The sequence below is a fragment of the Aspergillus alliaceus genome (assembly GCF_009176365.1).
Source record: "Aspergillus alliaceus strain CBS 536.65 unplaced genomic scaffold BDW43scaffold_10, whole genome shotgun sequence".
Taxonomy (NCBI): domain Eukaryota; kingdom Fungi; phylum Ascomycota; class Eurotiomycetes; order Eurotiales; family Aspergillaceae; genus Aspergillus; species Aspergillus alliaceus.
The window spans coordinates 710,847-731,594 of NW_022474693.1; the positions used below are offsets into that span (position 1 = coordinate 710,847).

Here is a 20,748-nt window from a genome sequence, read left to right on the forward strand (position 1 = left end):
AGTTACATGATACCTTAAACTACTCCTATTTATACATAACCCTTATAGCCTGCTCCGGAATTGTACTACTGGCCCTTCCTTACCTACCATGAAGTCATCTTTAATCTTGTATTCGCCGTGAGGACCAACCCCAATCTGCTCCATTCCTGGTGCAAGCCTGAGATCATAAAGCCACAACGCCCTGGCAAGACCCACCTCAAGTTCCATGAGCGCGACACTTCTCCCGATGCATGCCCGTGGCCCAATGCTAAAAGGTGCAAATGCGTCTCTCTGCCGGGCGAGAACCTCCGCGCAAACACCCTCACCCTCACGGTCTGCACTGCCCCGAAGATACCACCTACTGGGATCATAGACGAAAGGATCATCAAAATAGGCGTCATTGTGGTGTAGAGAGTAAGTGGGTACTCCGACTATGGTCCCAGCGGGGAAATAGTGGTCTATGACACGCAGTCCACCAGGCAAGACCTCTCGTGGAAGGTCCATTGGGACTGGAGGGCATAACCGCATGCTCTCATTGAGACAGGCGCGTAGGTAGGTCATCTTTTGCATCGAGGGTCCGGATACAATGGATTCCACATCTGGGAACGCATCCCGAATTTCAGATGTCAATCGTGCGAGGACCTCTGGGTGTTTACACAGAAAGTAAAATGTGGCCGCTAATGCAGTGTTGGCCGTATCAAATCCTTCGCGGGTTAGCAAATCTACATAGAGAGTATCGTGCACGAATGTCTTTCTATCATACCGGCCCCGAGGAGTAGGTTTGCTTCTCCAAGCATCTCCATCTGCGAGTAACCTTCCCCAGTTTCGGGATCCCGCGCCTGCTGCAAGTAGTATATGATATCCCTGCGTTTGCTAGTTTCTTTATTCACCGCAAGTCTGTCCGTTAATTGTTTGCGGGAAAAGGCAAGCTGCTTCTGGCGATCCGCTGAAGTGCCACGTCTAAGGAACCACTCCACTCCAATGTGTCGCAGCACTGGCATCTGCCCGCAAATATTCAGAGTCCGAACATTCAACCCCATCAACGGAATAAAAAAGTGGTTTTTATCGCTGGAGGAGGCCTCGAAGCTTTTTCCGAAGCAGACCTCTCCCAACACGTCAAAGACCATACATGCGCTCCAGTGCGCCATGTCCTTTGGCGTCGACCAACCGTGAGACTTCTCCTTGGCATTGTCGCCCAGACCTTTGCACCATTCTCGAATCGCTGAAAGGACGTGTGGTTCCATACCGCGCAGGGCTTGGTCGGAGAATGCCTGCGACATGACGCGCTTTTTCCGGGCATGCACTGACTTGTCCACGGCGTTGAAAATACTCACGCTGTAAAAGGAACTGTACCACCTGGTTTTCTGGACGTTGGCCTGATGGCCGTAGATCGCTTCTAGGGCTTGCGCATCGTTGATGGAAATGTGGTTTGGGCCGTATCGGACAATCCGTCCGTGTCGTTTGTGCAGCCTGTATAAATCGGCATGACGGTTGCTCTTAAAGGCTTGATAGATTGTATACAAGTGGGTGAACTTTGCAAGCAGGGGGCCAGGGTATTTAGCTAGTGGATGAAACCATATTTGATGGACTATATAGCCAGCGACCTGGATTGGCTCTATTTAGTACGAAGTTTAGCGGGAGAGGGAACAACTTACCAAGGTGGCTATGATACCAAGGATGCTGGCGCTAGGGTTACTGAAAATTGACATCCTGATATTGGGTTTCAGACCTGGCTTAGGAAATCAGCGCAAAGAGGAAGAATACTAGCAATAATATAAGTAATATTTGTGCTAACGATCGAATAAGGAATATCGGTATTGGACTTTAATATACTTCGCGTGACGATGAGATGCGAACAGGCGCTGGCGTTATTTCCACGGAGCGCCATGCATTAGCACCGTTGACGGATTCTATTTGGTTTGGGGGCCAACTATGACTTTCAGTCTGCTGGAATAGCCCTTCATGAAGAGGATCCACTGACATGCCCGTCATTCCTCACTCCAACTGCTAGGAATTCTAGATTCGCCGAATTATATAGTATCTATAAAGAGAGACGAGAGCATTTGGCTTTCCAAACTTGCTTATTGGATTCATATTCATCTACCCCGTACAACAAACAAAATGCATTTTCTGTGTTTACATGGCCTTGGGACCAACACCCAGGTAGCCCTCCGCCTCTCCGATTGATTAGTGACCAGAACTAACAACTACGATTCCATTCCTTTCTAGATCCTTGAGGCGCAAACTGGTAAGACTCTCTCCTCCCGCGGGATGAAGCTCCTGGCTGAACAGGGCGAACAGCTGCTCTCCGCTATGAACTGGGCGATTCGCACACTTATGATTATGCCGAGGGAACGATTCCACATGCTATGGACCCTGGTAAGGATTCGGCAACGCTAATACTGGATGGCCTATGCTCACGGACCGTTAGAAATTGCAACATATTTCCCCACCCACGATGACTGCTTCGTGTATTTTGATCCGGGCAAGCCTGAGTCTTTCACTGCGGCTCTGAATAACCTCCAAAGTTTTATTCAGCAAGAGGGTCCATTCGATGGCATTCTGGCCTTTTCTCACGGCGCCCAGCTGGCCGCAGCGTGGCTCGCGAGCCAGAATCATGCTGACCACCCTATCCGCTGCGCCATATTTCTCTCAGGTGGGATCCCTTACGAACTCGTCTCCAGTCCGAATAGTGGGACGCCTGTCATGCAGCCCATGGATCCCGATAAGACGGGGACTGTTGTGAATATTCCCACGGCTCACATTTGGGGTCTGAATGATAGGCAGTACCCGGGAATGAGCGAGGTACTCAGCAAGCTGTGCAAATCGGAATGGCGCGAAATCTTCATTCATCCTGGAGGACACGAGGTGCCAGGGGCAAGCGCAAGAGAATCTCTGGTTGGGGCGGCGCAGGCGATACGGAAAACCATTGGATTGGTGGTGACCTTGCAGTAGCTGCAGTAGTGCGGGTAAGCGAGTGATGGATCTGAGGTAATGAAATCTCGTTCGCTTAATTAATATCCGATCCTTTCGAGCACCCAATCAAGGGCGTGCCCCATATGCATGCACATGTAGCTTTATTACTCTGAAATTGAACTTTCCCTTTTCTCTGTCCCTATGGGAACGTTTGCTACGGGGTATATCAACCTCCGACTCGCAAATGAAGCTGGAACCGTGTGGCCTTCGGGCTTGTTTGGTAACTCATGCATATTAGTCTACCTGGGCCCAATAATTCCATCAACGGCATCACGTATAGTCCCCAACTGGCATACGCAGTCCTGACCCACGTCTGCACCAATGTGACCCTCTTGCATTATCTAGCACCTCAAGTTCTCCATAAGACGTGCTCAGCGACTAACCAGGTTGCATCTAGCGATGATAGTCTCACCGGGACCTCTTCTCGACAAGAAGAGTCACTATCATTTGATTGCGGAGTCGTCGTTGGAAGGATTGTGGAGTAAGACAATTTGAATGCCGTAGAGGTCAGCTTGGGGGGTGGGACCCTCAGATGTCATGTATATATGGATAGAAAATCTTTGCCTCGCCTTTGGAATTCAATTACAGTGTGGGTGTGTACTTGTTGCCCCTACAAGGCTTTACTGGAGCCGAAGATATTATCAGCCAGCGCATTACCTACTCTAGGTGTTACCTTGTCACACAATAGCCATGGCACCCGTCCGTCTGGCCATGGGCTTGTCCATGGAAGAAGACATCCTGGATCCCATCGCAATTGTTGGATTATCCCTTCAGTTCCCCGGAGATGCTACGACTCTCGATGACTATTGGGAGTTAATGATGCGAAATCGTTGCGTCTGTCAGGAATTCCCCCCAAACCGGATCAATGGAGAGAGTGTGAGTTACTCTATTTGATTTAGCATGTATGTAGGAGCTTATAATAACGAATTTGGGCCCAAATAGATGCCAGTAAAGAAAGCCCACTTTCTAACAGAGGATGTAACGGCATTTGATGCGTCGTTCTTCTCCGTGTCTGGAACAGAAGCAGCTTCGATGGATCCACAACAACGGCTGCTACTGGAAACAACCTACCGAGCTTTTGAAAACGGTATTACACACCATAGTAAGATCAGCCAGTACGGGCTTCCGAGCTAACCACCTCTGTACCAGCTGGAATTACAATGTCACAAGTCAATGGATCGAACACGTCTGTTTACGTCGGCTGTTTCACAGATGATTATAAGACATTATATGAGAAAGACGTGGGTGACAAAGCCCCATATGCGGCAACCGGCATCATGCCAACTTTGAATGCCAACCGACTAAGCTGGTACTTCAACTTACTCGGACCAAGTGTCAATGTCGATACGGCGTGCTCCAGCAGCCTTGTTGCGCTGGACCTTGCCTGCCAAAGTATCTGGTCCGGTACTTGCGATACGGTACGTATAATGTACCATATGTGCGCTGATGTGAGATGGGAAGAGAGAAGCTGATATCCTGCAGAGCGTTGTTGGTGGCGTGAACCTTCTTCTTGCCCCTGATCTCTTCCACACTCTTTCGGGGATGAATATGTTGTCCCCGGAAGGTCGCTGTAGGAGCTTTGATGTGCGTGGAAACGGGTATGGTAGAGGGGAAGGAGCCGGGGTGCTAATAATCAAGCGCCTTCAGACTGCCATCCAGGACGGAGATACTATCCGAGCTGTCATTCGATCTACAGCTTCTAATCAGGATGGACATACTCTCGGGTTGACCCAGCCGAGTCAATCCTCGCAAGAGCAGCTGATTAATTACTGTTACAGCAAAGCAGGATTGGAAAAGAGTCGGACAGGATATGTCGAAGCACACGGCACAGGGACTCCGGTAGGAGACCCAATTGAGGCCAGAGCGCTGGGGTCTGCATTCCGTGAGGGTCGAGACCCACGCAACCCACTCTACGTGTATGTGATTCATGCATTACTATTGACTAGATCATTCCTGACTGTGTGTAGAGGATCGGTCAAGTCAAATATTGGTCACTTAGAAGGCGCTAGCGGCATAGCTGGAGTCATCAAAGCAATTGCGATGCTTGAGAGGGGTATTATTCCTGCTATCGCAGACCTCGATACAGTGAATCCGCAGATTGATGAAGAATACCTCAGAATTCGGGTAAAGAACCAATCGCCACATTGAGTCATTGGACGCTTCATTAATAATGATCAGTTTCCTAGAACGGCTACAGTGTGGCCTAAGGATGGCCTGCGCCGTATATCAGTGAATTCATTTGGATTCGGCGGATCCAATGCTCATGTTATTCTAGATGATGCTTATAACTTTCTGGCTGAACGCGGGCTTGAAGGAATCGCGTATTCCTCACCAGCAGAGCCACCACCACTGCAGCCACCGGGTCTTCGGGCACCCTTGGTTGCCCGGAAATTACTGCTATATCGACAGTGGGGCAATAACAACGACAATGCAACCCCCTCTAACACACCTGTAATCCTCCCAATTTCAGCAGCGAACCAAGCCGCTGTTCGTCGCACTGCCTTGTCCTATAGTGAGTACTTTGAGAAAAGGGAAACTGAAAATTTAGATTCGAATGAGCTCCTGAAAGTCTTAGCGAGTACGCTCGTTCGGAGGAGAAGCAATCTACCCTGGAGAGCATTTGCTGTTCTTAATTCCGTGGAGAAGCTCAAAGACTTCAAATCGCACCTGTCCACGCCTTCTATAGCTACCACAAAGCCAAAGATTGCCTTTGTTTTTACCGGCCAAGGAGCACAATGGATTGGAATGGGGAGGGAGCTCATGCAATACAGCGTCTTTCGCAGGAGCTTACAGCAAGCAGAGGCCTATCTAGAATACCTAGGCTGCGAATGGAGGCTTCTAGGTTAGTGTGCTCATGGTTAAGGAGACATTACCATGCTCATACCATTTATAGAGGAACTGCTGGAAAAGTCGACAAGTAGCCGAATCAACGAGCCACAAATCAGTCAGGCACTATGCACAGCCGTCCAGGTTGCCCTTGTTGAACTTCTGTCCCATTTCAATGTCCGCCCTAATGCTGTTATTGGGCATTCGTCGGGAGAGATTGCCGCAGCGTGAGATAATATACGTCTAGAGAGTGGATGATACCAAGGTCTGCTGACATTTGTATAGATATTGCTGTGGGGCTATTTCTCGGGAATCGGCTTGGAAGATCGCTTACATGCGTGGTGTCCAGGTATCCAATCTGTATGAAGGTAAAGCCACGATTCACGGCGCAATGATGGCTGTTGGGCTCCCTCCGGACCACGTATCCAGGCTATTAGAGGACAATGGCCATGAATATAGCTCGTTGAAAATTGCCTGCTACAACAGCCCATCGAATGTAACCATTTCAGGTGATGAGCGAATGATCGACTCGTTCAAGCTTGAGCTGGATAAACTTGGAACATTCGCTCGCAAGCTTAAAACGAACGCCGCGTATCATTCATCTCATATGAATGTAGTTTCTGAAGCCTACAATGATTCCATTGGTTTTATTAGCAGTGGAGAATCTCGCTTTCAAGGCCCTACCATGGTCTCTACCGTTTCCGGGAAAGGGGTGACATCGCACGAGCTACGAGAACCATCGTACTGGGTGAATAACATGGTCAGCCCTGTGAAATTCTCCCAGGGGTTTGAACGGCTCTGTGCGAAAAGGATTGTGAAGAAAATTGACGGAAGCCACCGGGGTATGTTAAAAATCGACGCATGTGTGGAAATAGGACCTCATGCGGCCCTGCAGGGGCCAATCATGGAGATCCTCGCGTCGAAAGGAACACAGATGGCTTACCTATCAGCGCTCCAGCGGAATGCTTCTGCCACGACGACTCTTCTTGGGACACTGGGCCAACTTTGGTGCCTCGGATGTGGTCCTGATCTAGCACGGGCCAATCAATATTCAGATTGCACCGCTTCGATTTGTGACCTCCCACAATATCCATTCGACCACTCGCAGACGTACTTTCATGAGAGTCGAATAGGCAAGGCTCATCGCCTCCAGAAACAGCCCAAATATCACCTTCTAGGGGAGCGTGTCACGGATTGGAATCCTCTCGAACCACGTTGGCGTAATTTCCTGAGCGCGTGGGATCTCCCGTGGATCCAGGATCATAAGGTATGGCCGTCATGCACTATGCAATGACTGCAGCTGATTTATATGCAGATAAACGAAGTGACACTTTTCCCGGCAGCCGGTATGATGGCCATGGCAGTTGAAGCCATATCGGACATTACCGCCCTCCCACGAGGCGCTTGTGGCTATGAACTTCGTGATGTGACGTTCTATACCGCTCTTGCTGTCCCAGACAGTGGAACAGGAGTGGAAGTGCAATTCACCATGCATTCCCAAAACCAAAGTGGGACAAGTAGAGGGCAAGGCTGGTCCAACTTCCGGCTATGTGCCTACATAAACGATAGATGGGAAGATATATGCCTTGGGCGTGTCCGTATTGAATATGAAATGGAGGCTTCGGAGGTTGACGAAGGGCTGTCGACAGAATCTTACCTCAGAAATACCCAACAACACTATACCTCTCTAACTAACAGCAGCGAGCCTGTTCACATGAAAGACTTCTATTCTCTCCTACAGAGCTGCGGTATCAATTATGGGGATTGCTTTAGAAATCTGAAGAAGGCTCGATTTTCTGGCTTCGAGTCAGTCGGTGACGTCTCGAACTTCCCATGGAGTGTGAAGGGGAAGGGAGAGGCACAAGGGTACACCGTCGTTCATCCATGTGCGCTGGATGCGTTCTTTCATCTAGCCTTGGTGAACTACACACAGGGAGGAAAGGTGAAGAAGCCTACCATGATCCCTTCGCGGATCCGCAGGGCCTGGTTATCTAGTTCGGGAATAGATTGGTCAACTGAAGAGCCCCTGAGGACTATGTCTAACATCGTCTCGCAGGATAGCCGTGGTACTGAATGCGAGCTAACTGCTTTGCGATGTGATTTCTCTAAAGTTATCGCCCAGCTTGAAGGCGTCAATATGACCGTTGTGGACCAAATTTCAGATGAGGCAGACACCCCAGCGGAAGAGCTGCAATTCTTGAGCCCTGTCTGGCTGCCGGACATCGACGCGATGGAACCCAAGGAAATACTTGATTACTGTGAGGCTGAATTGCAAGATAATGCGGAGCCCACGGAGTTTTATCGTCGACTGTCCTCTCTGCACCTTAATTGTCTCCATCAGGCTTTGCAGGCTATCCCGGGAATGGGAAGGTCTGACAGTTCCTCCCACATGTTGCAATATTTCAACTGGGCCAAGCACTATTTTCAAGACAAGGGTAATCATGAAGCAGGTGGAGCAGAGCTATACCTAGAATATGATAACGTGTACAGTGATGAGGATGTAAGCTGGCTTGAAAGTGTCAATGCTCAAGGAAAGGTCCACGCTCTCGTTGCACGCCATCTGCAAGAGATTTGGCTATCGGAATTGGATCCGCTAGAACTGTTGTTCAGTAACAACTCAATTCTTGATGATTTCTATGCCGAGCTGAGCAACAGCACAAACAGTTTCAAGCTACTGGGGAGATACCTGCAACTCTACTCACACAAATATCCTAACGCAAGCTATCTTGAAATCGGAGCGGGAACTGGGGGCTCAACAGGCCCAGTACTCAATTCCCTTGTGCATAAAAGGAACCGACTGACTCCTTGTGAGATGTATAAGAAGTATACATTCACTGATGTCTCAGAGGCATTCTTTGAATCTGCAAAGGAAAAGTTTTATGAGTTTTCGAACATGAACTTCAAGCGTTTGGACATCGAAAAATCCCCACTGGGCCAGGGCTTCGTGTCCGAATCATACGACGTAATTATAGCGGCAAACGTCCTCCATGCGACAGAGGACCTGTCAGCAACTCTGAAGAACGTCTCGGAGATGCTGCGCCCGGGAGGAAAGCTTATTTTATATGAAATAACAAACCCAGAGCTAGGAAGGACTGCCTTCGTTATGGGCCTTCTTCCTGGCTGGTGGCTCAGCAGAGAGTCATTCCGGTCCCAAGGGCCATGCATCAAAACTCAGGACTGGCACGACCTCCTCCAAAAGAATGGCTTTTCCGGGGTGGACCACGAGTTCCGCGACTACAAGAGTGATGAATGCCATGAACTGAGTGTTCTCATTACCACCAAGGCTCAACAAGAGGATGTGCCTGAGATGCTGAGGGTGGACATCGTCCCTCACCCCAGGCCCTCAAACAAATCGGCTTTCCCTATCTCACTTTACCGAGGCCTCGTGAATCAGATAAACGTTGAAAGCAGGCTCGTTGATATCCAAAAGATCCAAAACATTCCCATCCATCCAGATTCTGTTGCGATAATTCCAGACAGTCCCAGCCAGTCATACCTTAATGATATGGATAGTCAAGCGCTTTCTCAGCTTCAGCAGCTTCTTAGGTTGTACAAAAACATCGTATGGGTATCATGTACGGTCGGCGACGGTTCGGCAGATCCTAAGTACGGCATGGCTAGCGGTCTGGTCCGGTCCTGGCACACGGAGATTGAGGGAGCAAGGTCGGTGCGAGTCGGGCTACAAGGCAATGAAACCCCCAGTTCAAAGCAAATTCAATACATCTTGACAGCGACACGGCACATGATGAGAAGCAGCGCTGAAACCTGCGAAATGGAGTATGAAGAGCAAAGCGGCCTTCTTCAAATTTGCAGGCTCCGGAGTGATGAGCAATGCCACGAAGCGTTTGTGGACAGTTTATCGGATATGGTTCCCTGCACACTTCCCTGGAAGGATGCGCCCCCCTTAAGGCTTATTGCAGGAACACCCGGGCTTCTCGATAGCTTGCACTTCGTCGAGGATATTGCTGCCGTCGAGCCACTTGCTGATGATGAAATCGAGATCGAAGTACGCGCCATGGGCGTGAACTTCAAGGACTGTTTGATTGCACTTGGACGAGTCCCGGGAGACAAACTAGGAAATGAATGTGCGGGAATTATCAGCAAGGTCGGATCAGCTTGCCAATCGCAGTTTCAACCGGGAGATAGAGTATGCATGTCCACCACCGAAGCGTTCAAAACGTACGCACGCAGCAAGGTACAGTGTGTCTGTCGTCTACCATCGACGATCAGCTTTGTAGAGGCCGCAGCAATCCCCACCCAGTTTGTGACGGCATGGACATGCCTCAACGATATTGCCCGATTGGCGAAGGGAGAGGCCGTTCTGATCCATGCGGGGGCGGGAGGCACCGGTCAAGCAGGAATTCAAATCAGTCTGTACCTCGGCGCGCAAGTCTTTGCAACGGTTGGTTCGAAGCGCAAGAAGGAGTTCCTGATCTCACAGTATGGAATACCCGCCAGTCATATATTCTACAGCAGGGACACCTCTTTTGCGAAAGGACTCAAGAGTATCACCAGTGGCCGTGGAGTGGACGTTGTGCTGAATTCGCTTGCGGGTGACAGCCTCATGGCTTCTTGGGAGTGCCTGGCACCTTACGGACGCTTTGTAGAAATTGGGAAGAAGGACATCTTGGCCAATTCGACCCTCCCCATGCAGCCATTCAGTAAGAGCGTCACATTCTCGGCATTTGATGGTTCGATATGGATGGTTGAGCGGCCACTGGAGGCCCAACGGAACATAGAGATAATTATGGGACTCTTTGAGCAAGGTAAGTTGAGTACTACGAAGCCGCTGACAGTCTACGACGTTGCGAATATTGGTACGGCCTTCTCCAATCTTGTGGAAGGCAAGAGTATCGGAAAGGCTGTCGTAGAAGTTTCACCCTCAGCACCTGCACCGGTAAGTTCACTTCCTTAAGGCTAGCAGTACCAAGTCTAAGAGATTATAGAACGCCATAATCCGAAAGCCAACATATTCCTTTCAGGAAAAGGCCACGTATGTTATCGCAGGTGGATTTGGTGGTCTTGGTCGTACCATAGCAAGGTGGATGGTAGACAAGGGCGCCCGCCACTTGATCATTCTATCGCGCTCTGGTCTTCGAAATCCGACATCTGTGAGCCTGGTGGAGACGCTCCGGAGTATGGGGGCTACGGTTGCGGCGCCTGCATGCGACATCGGCAACGAGGATGAGCTCCGCAATGCCCTGGCGGAATGCAGTAGAGCCCTGCCCCCCGTTCGTGGTTGCATACAGGCATCCATGGTTCTAAGAGTGAGTATACTTGATCTCATTCCTGTATTTTCCACATCTCTGCAGTACTGACCGTCCTCCTTTAGGACATGCTTTTTGACCAGATGCAACTTCCCGACTGGAAGGCATCCACTGCACCTAAAGTCTCTGGATCCTGGAACCTTCACACCCTTCTCCCCAATGACCTTGACTTCTTCATTCTCCTCTCTTCCGTGTCAGGGATCATTGGCCATCGGGGACAATCAAATTACGCAGCGGGAAATACATACCAAGATGCCTTAGCCCACTATCGTGTCTCGCGTGGGCAAAAAGCAATTAGCATCAACCTAGGCGCTATGATCGACGACGGATACCTTGCCGAGAACATAAATAAAAACATAAAGGACAGGCTTCTAGGGACAGGGGCTATGCTGCCAGTGACCCGTGAGATATTTCTGACGCTTCTAGAAACCTACTGTAACCCGTCACTGGGCGTGCTCGGGCTCGGTGGCTGCCAGGTCGCATGCGGAATCAACACACCGCAAAATATTCATGCCCAGGGGGTGGATGAGCCAGGTTGGCTTCAACGACCATTGTTCGGTGCGCTGTATGGCATCCGCAGCCAATCAAATAAATCCGGAAGTGATGGAGACGGTTCAGGAAAAGAGAAGCTGCGCGATTTCAGACAGGAATTTATCGACTGCTCAACCATACCCGAGGCTAGCCTCATCGTTACCGAAGCTCTTATCTCCAAACTATCTCGCAACCGATCCCTCGTTAACTCTACGGATGCCGAGATCGACATCCATAAGCCCATCGCCAGTTATGGTGTGGACTCTTTGTTAGCTGTGGACATCCGGAGCTGGTTCAGAAAGGTCTTCCAGGCGAACGTACCAACATTCGAGATCTTGGGCGGCACCAGTTTTGTGTCTATGGGCGCGACGGTGGCGGGGCGGAGCGCGCTGAAGAGGAAAGAGGAAATGACTACCTACTGATGTGTAGGTGCATGTACTTCGGACATCCACCTGTGGTCGTGGCCTTTAGCATTATTCATTGATCTGCCTCCCTCGACTGCGGATAGTGTTATGTTGCTTTCCTTTGATTACCTAGGAGGATACGTGGCATTCACTAACAGCACTGCCACTGACGGGAACAACAATCTGGGGTTTGCTGAGTCCAATTACCTGTTAATGGGATCCCGGTATGTGAAGTATATCAATTTCCTATCATTGCCATGTTCATTCGTTGTTCGTTTTTCCATTAACTATCCATATTTTGCCCCTGCTTTCACATTACAACTAACCCAAATATAGTCTCGACATCGGCCAGCAAACCCGATACCTTCCATTGAAGGGCATCCTCGATAATCATGAGGAATACTGCATCAACGGCTGTATTCTGATCGGGCATGGTAATCCGGCATTATTTGCTGCCATATCTTACCCACCTAATAGGGGTGGATTTGATAGCGGCGGCATGATCTACCATCTTCAAGATGAAGTCTTGAGAAACTCAGGTGCTCCCCATACTGAGGTAAAATGAACTCTTTACGGGCTCTGTATTGGCATGAATGAGCAGATAGACTTTTCTTTCATAGATACTGGGGTGTACTAAGTCTTGATCCTTGTAATATAAGATCATACTGCTTCGATATCTAATTAACCTCATATACTTGCCATTAACGGTATCAACAATTCATCAATTTCCTTTCACATCCCTTATGCCTTTGACATAGCCACCTAACTCCATCCCATCTGCCATTCCACCTTGCCTTCATTGAACTATTAGCATCCTTCACTAGTATATAGGCCTTCATCGAGTTCTCACTATCCCTCTAGTAGGTGAATTGGCCAACTCCCGTCTATTTAAGCGCTCGTTTCACCCCTCATCTTTCCATCCATCGTTCTACTTCTACATCCTTACCATATGCCCATCGGGTATCCCAGTATTCCTTAGTTGTGAGTAGCCTTCCACTACTTTCATATCTCACAATCTCATTTCCATGGCCCCCTGGAAATGGATTTCTCAAACTAGTTTACGTTACAGATATCGTTTGATCGGGTGTGGTAAGTAGCCATATTATTCTCCTGAGAGTGATGTGGAGTGTGATGCTCAGGATTTCATGTAATACGGACGTCCGATCATAATGTGTTATGCCATTTGTGCCCCGATGCGGCTTTCTTGCCGTGGCGTGATTGCTAGGATGTAGAGCACGATGACTTCGTAGCTAAAATTGTTATCGACCTTAATGCATGAAGACATATTTCCTCAACTACGGCAGCAGATCAAAGAGTAGATTTATCCTCTTAATATAGGAGTAAGTCATCGCAGGGCATATTCTATATTATCGGCCAACACTATAGAATACCAGGGAATCAGGAATCCGCAAATGGCATCCACGGATAAGCAGTTTGCCGCTCTCCACAGCGCGGTGTGGGGAACGTGTGGGGAGAACGCCACTGGGGGAATCATCCGATATGGGGAAGTATAATATGGTACAGCATTTTAAAGACTAAGACTTTTCCCCTCTTCCGACGCTTCTCATTCAATTACAACTCCTACAATTGATACGCAACATGACGCGCTTTCAACTAGAACAGCCGGCCGGCGAGTACCGTCAATACCTGCCGGATCTGAGCTTGAAACGGTTCCAGGTGATGCGCACTCAGGATGCCCATGAATATGCCCATGATTTCAAGACATTGCGCAATCCACCATGGCTGCATGCTTTATATATGCATTGGTTGGACTTACTGCAGGAACCATTTAAGGGGGTTACAACCGACGGTATAGTGCGTTCCTACAGTTGCTGTTCCCTAGCTGATAGTTGGTAAAGGAAATGTACGGCCTGGTCTCTTCGCATTGCAAGATGAAGAGGTACCCATCGATCACATTGTAGAATCAGTTGAGTCTTTACTATCTATAGTAGATGACAAACAATACCAGGCACTATCATATCACATTGACTCGCCCGATTGGCGCACATGGTCAAACCCCGAATTCCTCCTTAGCAACAAAGGCCTCCGTCTCGACGAAGTCAACACCGCAACCCGCGACGCAATTCTCAACGTGTTAAAGGCCACACTGTCGTTGGAAGGCTATGAAAAAGCCATCAAAGCCATGCGCGTCAACCATTTCTTAGGCGAGCTCGTTGAATCAACGAAGGTGATGAACGAGTTTTCCTACAATTTCGTCCTCTTCGGGCGCCCCTCTACTACTAGACCTTGGGGCTGGTCATTCTACGGCCACCACCTCTGTTTGAATGTGTTCCTATACAAGGGACAGATCGTCGCCTCTCCGTGGTTCACCGGCGCAGAGCCCAACGAGATCGACGCTGGTCCGTATGCAGGCACCCGCATCATGCAGGTCGAGGAGGAGCTCGGTCTCCGACTCATGCAGTCGCTAAGCCCGGACCTCCAGAACAAGGCCCGCGTGTATGACCAAATGCACGACCCCGACATGCCGCCCGGACGCTGGAACCGCGATGACCAGCGGCACGTGTGCGGGGCGTATCGGGATAACCGAGAGGTTCCATATGAGGGGATCCTCGCTTCGTCACTCAACGATGAGCAGAAGAAGTTGCTTTACGGGGCCTTGGAACAGTACCTACTGTACCTGCCGGCACAGTCTCGGAAGATGAAATTGGACCATGTGCGGCAATTCGAGTCGGAGACTTATTTCTCCTGGATTGGTGGATCTCGGGATGAGGATCCGTTTTATTATCGGATCCAGAGTCCCGTTATTCTGGTTGAGTTTGATCATCACTCGGGTGTATTCCTGAACAACGAAGAGCCGAAGAAGTTCCATATCCATACTTTGCTCCGCACACCAAACGGTGGTGATTATGGTTATGCGCTCCGGCCGTTGATTCCGGCTGTGGAAGGATTAGTGGGGAAGGAGATTACGTGGAAGCCGGCTCTTTAGATATTGCTGGTATATGATGTGATGCAATAGATGTATATATGTTTCAGCGAAAAGCAGAGTCAACCCTCCTAGTCTCAGCATCAATGATGGACTTTCATCTTGCCGAAAGGCCCACTCTATACAACTGCCGTTATACCCGAGTGATGTAGGTCCACCTGGCATTGGCCAGACCATGAATTGCGTGTAGAGGATTTGCCACAGGAACGTACGATCAATGCATACTATTATCCAACCCGTGATATTGTCCGCCGCCTACAAAATCTGAGCTCGGATTTCCCGAGCGACTTGGAGCATTTTGCGTAATACGGCCCTACTGTCGGGCTCAGACTACGACCGAACTTTGGTCTGGCCCTGTCCTCTTGTCCCTCGCCGTTACAAAGAGAAATAGCTGTGAAGCGTCGCCATAGCCATCTATCGTCCCATGATCAATATCCCAATGCATCCTCAAAGATACCATGAATCACAACTGCACAGTAATATCTTTTTCAAAACCCAATTGTCTCATTCAACGCACCCTGAACCAAGCGAACAATACCCAAAAGCTGTGTACCAGCCGCCTGGAGCTATCAGCCATGGAATACCCGATATAGTCGGCAATTCCGACCCCAGCACGTCGGCAAGGCATTCACTACCATATAATCTGGCACGGACAGCTACTATGTAGAAGCTCGTAATCAGGGTTATTTGAGCTTCATTAAACCCACAGCACCGCCCTCCAAAAGCACCCTTAGTGTAAATCGAGTGAATGCCCTTTTAACTCAAACACCAAAACATCTCCTCAATGTTCGATTACATCTACCGTCTACTCAGCAAGCTATCAGGAGGACAGGGAAACAAAGATCAGGAACCAGCAATGGTAAGACCACCTTCACCAAAAACTAATCCCCCCCAGGTCCCCACCGCAGCCCACCTCGACATCACAATCGTGGGCGCAGGCCTCTCCGGCCTCGCAACAGCCATATCCTGCGCCTCATCCGGTCACACAGTCCAAGTGATCGAGCAAGCGAAGGAACTAGCTGAGGTACGTTACGCATACGTATTCCAAATCCAGTCCGATAGATAGTAATTAACATCAACATTTACAGATTGGAGCAGGCCTCCAAATCACTCCCAACGCCTCCCGCCTCTTCACCCACTGGCGTCTCCCCGAGAAGCTCTGGACCTCAGCCGCCGAACCAACATCCCTAACAGTCCACAAATACACAGGCGAGGTACTCGCGCACGAAGACTCCTTCCACACGCACATCCGGGCGAAGTACAACGCGCCGTTCATCGATCTCCACCGCGTGGATCTCCAGCAAGCATTATACGCCCGCGCAAAGGATCTAGGCGTAAGATTTTATCTGAACGAACGGGCTGACTGGGTTGATTTTGAGACTGCAACTGTGTTCACCGTTTCCGGGGGGGAGTATAGGGGGGATTTGATTGTTGCGGCGGATGGGCTTTGGTCGCGGTGTCGGGAGTGCTATTTGGGGCGGAAGGATGATCCGCTGCCGACGGGGGATCTGGCGTACCGGATTGTGCTGAGAGCGGAGGAGATAGGGGATGCTGAGCTAAGGGCTTGGGTTGAGAATCCGCAGTGCCATTTTTGGGTTGGACCGGGGGCGCATGTGGTGGCTTATTCGTTGCGAGGTGGGGAGATGTTTAATATTGTGCTTTTGGTGCCGGATAATTTGCCAAGGGGCGTGTCGAGGCAGGTTGGGTCTGTGGGGGAAATGAGGGGGCTTTTTGAGGGGTGGGATCCTGTGTATGTTTTGTTTCATTTTCATTTTTATTTTATTTTTTGTTTTTACTTATTCTATTCCCCTTGGAATGGACGGTCACTGACGTGGGCTGGATTTACTAGGTTGAATCGGTTTCTTGGATATGTGGATACAGTTGATAAGTGGAAGCTTATGCATCGTATGTCCTGTGTTGATCTTGGTTTTGTTGAGGATACGGTTCCTAACCTGGTTTGCGAGTAGATGGCGAGATGGAGTCGTGGATCAATGACAAGTCGAATCTTGTGTTCACGTATGATGTCCTCTGCTTCCCCTTTCTAATTGACTCTATGTGTGTTCTGACCATGTCAGTGGTGATTCTTGTCATCCGATGCTCCCTTATCTGGCCCAGGGTGCCAATTCCTCTCTCGAGGACGGTGCCGTTCTCGGCGGTCTTTTGGGCCGCATGAAGAGTAAATCGCATCTCCCGGAGATTCTCCGGTTATACGAGAGCTTGAGGAAGTCGAGGGGTGAGGCGATTGTTAAGGAGACATTCAAGCAGGTGCGTTCATCGTGCATCCCTCTCTGTATCTGTGCTCTGTGGAAGGAGAGGGAAAGGATCTCCGCCTAGTTTAACATCGAAGCTAATTGACACGCCAGAGAGACGATTTCCATATGTATAACGGACCCGAGCAGGAAAGGCGAGATGAGATATTCCTGTCACAGTTAGGGAAGGATATCAAGGGGGCGTTTCCTAGTCGATGGTGCGTACTCTTGCCATGTTATCCTACCTCTTTTGGTTGATTTTGGGGCAATAAATCTGAGGCTAAAGTATCGTGCGAGCAGGACATGTCCTAATGTCCAGCCTTGGTTGTATGGGTATGATGCGCTGCAGGAGGTGGAGAAGGCTGTTGTGCGGAATCCGGAGTTATTTTAGAAGAAGAGGTCGAATCTGCAGCTTTCTTTATATGTTTGCATGTATAATTTGCTAGTGGGTCTAACGAATTTCTTGATACAGTGAGATCTAACTGTAGGACTATGTAATGGCGGCTTGGGGTGATGTACGTACAAGAAAATACGACTACAGATCATATCACGCCCGATATCGTACACTCAATTGTCTAGCATAGGCAATCCTCCTATATCATCAAAGAGCCGGGCGATTCCTTCGACCGAACAATCCGGGAACCCGAAACCATGGGCCCATTCCTAGTATCCGTCAGACTTAGAATCCCAAACTAGAGTAAGAATAGAAGCCACATACCGGTATATCAAATGTGCCCTGGCTAGGTGTCTCCGCCGCTAACGCTGCAACACTTCCCTCGCCGTTCCCCATGCTTGATTGGGTATCTGACAAGCTAAATTCCCTAAGATAACGCTTGATAATCTCCACGGACTTCCGCGCCACGACGGATTCGTCCATTGCTTCCAGGATCTCCAGCGCCATCTCCACAGAACGTCGCAAAGGAATTGTTTCAGAGCACATGCCGAGCTTGGACATGGGAAGTAGGAGGGTCGATGTGGCAAACATCACATATGTTGTATTGTACCACCTATCAAACGAGGTTAGGCAGGAAAAACACCACAAAGATACGATAACAGAACATACCAGCACCGGAAGAACGTGTGTATACGGAAGATATCATATATTACCTCGATCGTTTTCATCGCAGCGTCAAGGCACTTTCCAATAGTTTGTTCCAGTTCAATTGGTGTATGTCTTAATTTGCGGGTGAAATGGCCCAGGAATGGACGAAACAATAGCACTTTGACATTGTAGTACCCTGTTCCAGTGAGTGAAAATTCCATATAACTCGTAGGGGACGGCTCACGAATGCCTAAAACTAAGCGCTGCCTCCGTGCCCACTTTGGATCTCGCAACGCATTTCCTGACCCTCGTTGTCTCAGGACATCCGGCTTGATTCTCTCCGGAAGCCTTAACATCCACCTGTCCAGTTCACCCTCGATTTGAAGCGCTATCTGTAACTTGTCCTGCAAGGTGATACGCGAGTGATAGATCTGCACAGACACTTTCCGAATAATTTGTGCAAAATCAACCATCCATGGGATGATGGCGTATTCGGAATCGTCTCTTTCTGGAAGAGCCCGGTTGTGGTATTCATCCATTCCCAAGGTATCAGGGCGGCCAACAGAAAAGCTCATCTCACTTAACTCATAAGTATATGCCACAAAAGGGAGTGCAAAATAGTAGCAAACTCACATTTCTAGAGAGAATAGGCCCCTATGAATGATTAGTACTTATGCCTAAGAGCAATACAGGCGTACCTACCACCAGGTTTTTGAGATCCAACCAGATCGCTGCTCCGTAGAATTACGCACTTCCCTGTTGAAACCAGCAGCTAGGCATGTGCGTATGGCAAGACCCAAGTACATATAAGCCACTAGCAGACATTAGTAATACGATACCACCACCGGAAGGAATACTCACAGTTCGGATTAAGCTCATTCTGACAGATTTTGGCCTGTGCAGAGTTAGTCAGGCCAGGTACACGGGTTAGGGCTATCAGCCACGGTTACCATAAGGTACAAGCATTGGACTGTGTCCAAATTATTCGAAAACTGTAAATAATTTAGATAGGCTTGAGTCTCGCCAAATAACTTCCGGCTCCACTCGAAACGCGTTAGTCCTCCAAGTCTCTCTTCGTCCCAAACACGAACCAGGGCGCCAAATGAGAGAACACTCAGGTACAACGCGACAAAGCTCGGCTCTGGTTGTTTATTCCGGGTGAACCATAGATCATGGGCCCGCAGGCAAAAGTCCTCTTTGTCGATCAGAGGATGTATAAAATGGATATTCTCAAAATAACCGTTCATGAACGCATGCGCCTGCTCAAAATAGTAATTATGCTCATGAAGTGCCGCAGGTTGTGCCGGACCAGCCGCGCATGAGGTCGAAAAACTTGGATTATGTAGCGTCGAGACTATAGAGTACTCCGGCACACTTGTGAGAATACGTCGCTCTTGCACTTGTCGGGGCTCATGTTGCCTCTGAAGATGGCCTATCAAGGCCGCCGACGATGTGCTTCCGTGATATTCGATGCCGTTGGTATGGTGGTTGAGCTCACTGATTTCATCCTCGACGGAGTCCCCCGCCTCGTCGTGATGGTCGTAAGATAGCGGCGCCTCTTCTCTTGGGGTGGAACCATGCCGAGGCATAGAACATGGGGTTGCACCTATAATGGAATGGGGCACTGGCCTGGTTTCAGGATTTGCCACTACTTTCTGAGACTGGGGAGAGCGCTGGGAAGAAATTTCGGATTCCGCCATGCGAAGCTTCGCAGTGAGCTCATCTACCTTCTTTTCCAGATCGGTAACATAGCTGTTCAGTAATTACTAAACGCCTGGTCATCATACGTCAAAAGCTTAGACTTACGTGACCGACCGATCATTTTCACGTTGTCGGTAATTCCCTTGATATACGCAAGGGATGTCGCTTTCTGCGCGGGTTAGATGTATTCGCTCACGATGCGTCGGCAAGCCACTTACTCTTACAGTGCGAGCAAGGGTATGATTCATCGCATTTATACTTCTTTAGTCTACACCTGTCGCAGGCTTGAGCAGCACGCGGCCGCTTCGCCCGAGGTGGAACAGATTCATCCACAGAGGTACGAGTTGATGGCGATCGCTGAGTCTGACGGTGCATCATCCATTTATAGTCATATCCATAGCATTACTATATGGTGTGTATGTATGTATGTATTTATTGTATGGCGGAGGGAGTATATGTATGCTAGGATGTGCTTTCTGGGGAAAAGATACAATTACAGAGAGTGTGAAAAAGGTGGCCGGAATTGCCGAATTCCGACACAAAACACCCGTCACATGACCCCCTCCCCGCGGGGTGCCTAGCGGGGATCTTTTATTAAATATGGATCAATTTAATATAGTTTGAGTGATCCAGTTGCTATTCGGTATAATGACTAGCGAAAGTAGGCCTAGGTGTTGTTAGTCAAATTATTGAGGGTCAATACCTACATTGAGCTCCTTTGTAACGGATCCGATCTTCGTCGAATCCCATTCCAATTCCCACTCAGGCAGAACAACGCCTTCAAATGGCCTTTCCAGCCTATGCACTAGGCTTTCAACACCATTGCCGT

At 49.3% G+C, this 20,748-nt stretch overlaps 6 protein-coding genes across 6 annotated transcripts; 4 read left to right on the top strand and 2 right to left on the bottom strand.

The window, feature by feature from the left end:
- Window positions 1-42: 42 nt before the first annotated feature.
- BDW43DRAFT_317938 (cytochrome P450) lies at window positions 43-1,688 on the bottom strand (the record flags this gene model as incomplete). Its single annotated transcript, XM_032048612.1, has 3 exons — window positions 43-683; window positions 743-1,583; window positions 1,635-1,688. 3 exons carry the CDS (start codon window positions 1,686-1,688, stop codon window positions 43-45), a joined length of 1,536 nt encoding a protein of 511 aa, XP_031902916.1.
- Window positions 1,689-2,184: 496 nt separating this feature from the next.
- On the top strand, window positions 2,185-3,076 carry BDW43DRAFT_269104 (serine hydrolase-domain-containing protein). Its single transcript, XM_032041185.1, has 2 exons — window positions 2,185-2,358; window positions 2,411-3,076. Exons 1-2 carry the CDS (start codon window positions 2,349-2,351, stop codon window positions 2,932-2,934), a joined length of 534 nt encoding a protein of 177 aa, XP_031902917.1. The 5' UTR covers window positions 2,185-2,348; the 3' UTR covers window positions 2,935-3,076.
- Window positions 3,077-3,645: 569 nt separating this feature from the next.
- On the top strand, window positions 3,646-12,001 carry BDW43DRAFT_308879 (type I polyketide synthase; the record flags this gene model as incomplete). The annotated part of the gene is made up of 12 exons (XM_032046593.1): window positions 3,646-3,831; window positions 3,898-4,042; window positions 4,105-4,373; window positions 4,438-4,539; window positions 4,603-4,871; window positions 4,923-5,079; window positions 5,134-5,797; window positions 5,849-6,008; window positions 6,067-7,048; window positions 7,097-10,678; window positions 10,728-11,048; window positions 11,114-12,001. The coding sequence occupies 12 exons, from the start codon at window positions 3,646-3,648 to the stop codon at window positions 11,999-12,001; spliced, it is 7,725 nt and encodes a 2,574-aa protein (XP_031902918.1).
- A 1,537-nt stretch (window positions 12,002-13,538) lies between these two features.
- On the top strand, window positions 13,539-15,038 carry BDW43DRAFT_269112 (DUF3500 domain-containing protein). Its single transcript, XM_032041186.1, has 2 exons — window positions 13,539-13,793; window positions 13,843-15,038. The coding sequence occupies exons 1-2, from the start codon at window positions 13,583-13,585 to the stop codon at window positions 14,928-14,930; spliced, it is 1,299 nt and encodes a 432-aa protein (XP_031902919.1). The 5' UTR covers window positions 13,539-13,582; the 3' UTR covers window positions 14,931-15,038.
- A 673-nt stretch (window positions 15,039-15,711) lies between these two features.
- BDW43DRAFT_308881 (putative monooxygenase) lies at window positions 15,712-17,567 on the top strand (the record flags this gene model as incomplete). The annotated part of the gene is made up of 8 exons (XM_032046594.1): window positions 15,712-15,786; window positions 15,823-15,951; window positions 16,016-16,677; window positions 16,777-16,832; window positions 16,895-16,943; window positions 17,003-17,192; window positions 17,291-17,394; window positions 17,477-17,567. 8 exons carry the CDS (start codon window positions 15,712-15,714, stop codon window positions 17,565-17,567), a joined length of 1,356 nt encoding a protein of 451 aa, XP_031902920.1.
- BDW43DRAFT_20232 (Zn(II)2Cys6 transcription factor) lies at window positions 17,407-20,401 on the bottom strand. The gene is made up of 10 exons (XM_032039158.1): window positions 20,138-20,401; window positions 20,025-20,088; window positions 19,169-19,970; window positions 19,080-19,113; window positions 18,921-19,032; window positions 18,852-18,872; window positions 18,463-18,797; window positions 18,240-18,414; window positions 17,895-18,183; window positions 17,407-17,839 (listed from the first exon to the last, which is right to left on the bottom strand). Exons 1-10 carry the CDS (start codon window positions 20,295-20,297, stop codon window positions 17,744-17,746), a joined length of 2,088 nt encoding a protein of 695 aa, XP_031902921.1. The 5' UTR covers window positions 20,298-20,401; the 3' UTR covers window positions 17,407-17,743.
- Between the last annotated feature and the right edge of the window lie 347 nt (window positions 20,402-20,748).

What these genes read in the sequence shown, in the direction of transcription:
- BDW43DRAFT_20232 (XM_032039158.1), bottom strand. Translation starts at nt 20,297, where the DNA reads ATGATGCACCGTCAGACTCAGCGATCGCCATCAACTCGTACCTCTGTG. An exon ending in GAATGAGCTTAATCCGAACT is followed by an intron (nt 19,033 to 19,079) that starts GTGAGTATTCCT and finishes AATGTCTGCTAG; the next exon opens with TGGCTTATATGTACTTGGGT. An exon ending in GCGCTTAGTTTTAGGCATTC is followed by an intron (nt 18,415 to 18,462) that starts GTGAGCCGTCCC and finishes TCACTGGAACAG; the next exon opens with GGTACTACAATGTCAAAGTG.
- BDW43DRAFT_269112 (XM_032041186.1), top strand. Translation starts at nt 13,583, where the DNA reads ATGACGCGCTTTCAACTAGAACAGCCGGCCGGCGAGTACCGTCAATAC. An exon ending in TAAGGGGGTTACAACCGACG is followed by an intron (nt 13,794 to 13,842) that starts GTATAGTGCGTT and finishes TAGTTGGTAAAG; the next exon opens with GAAATGTACGGCCTGGTCTC.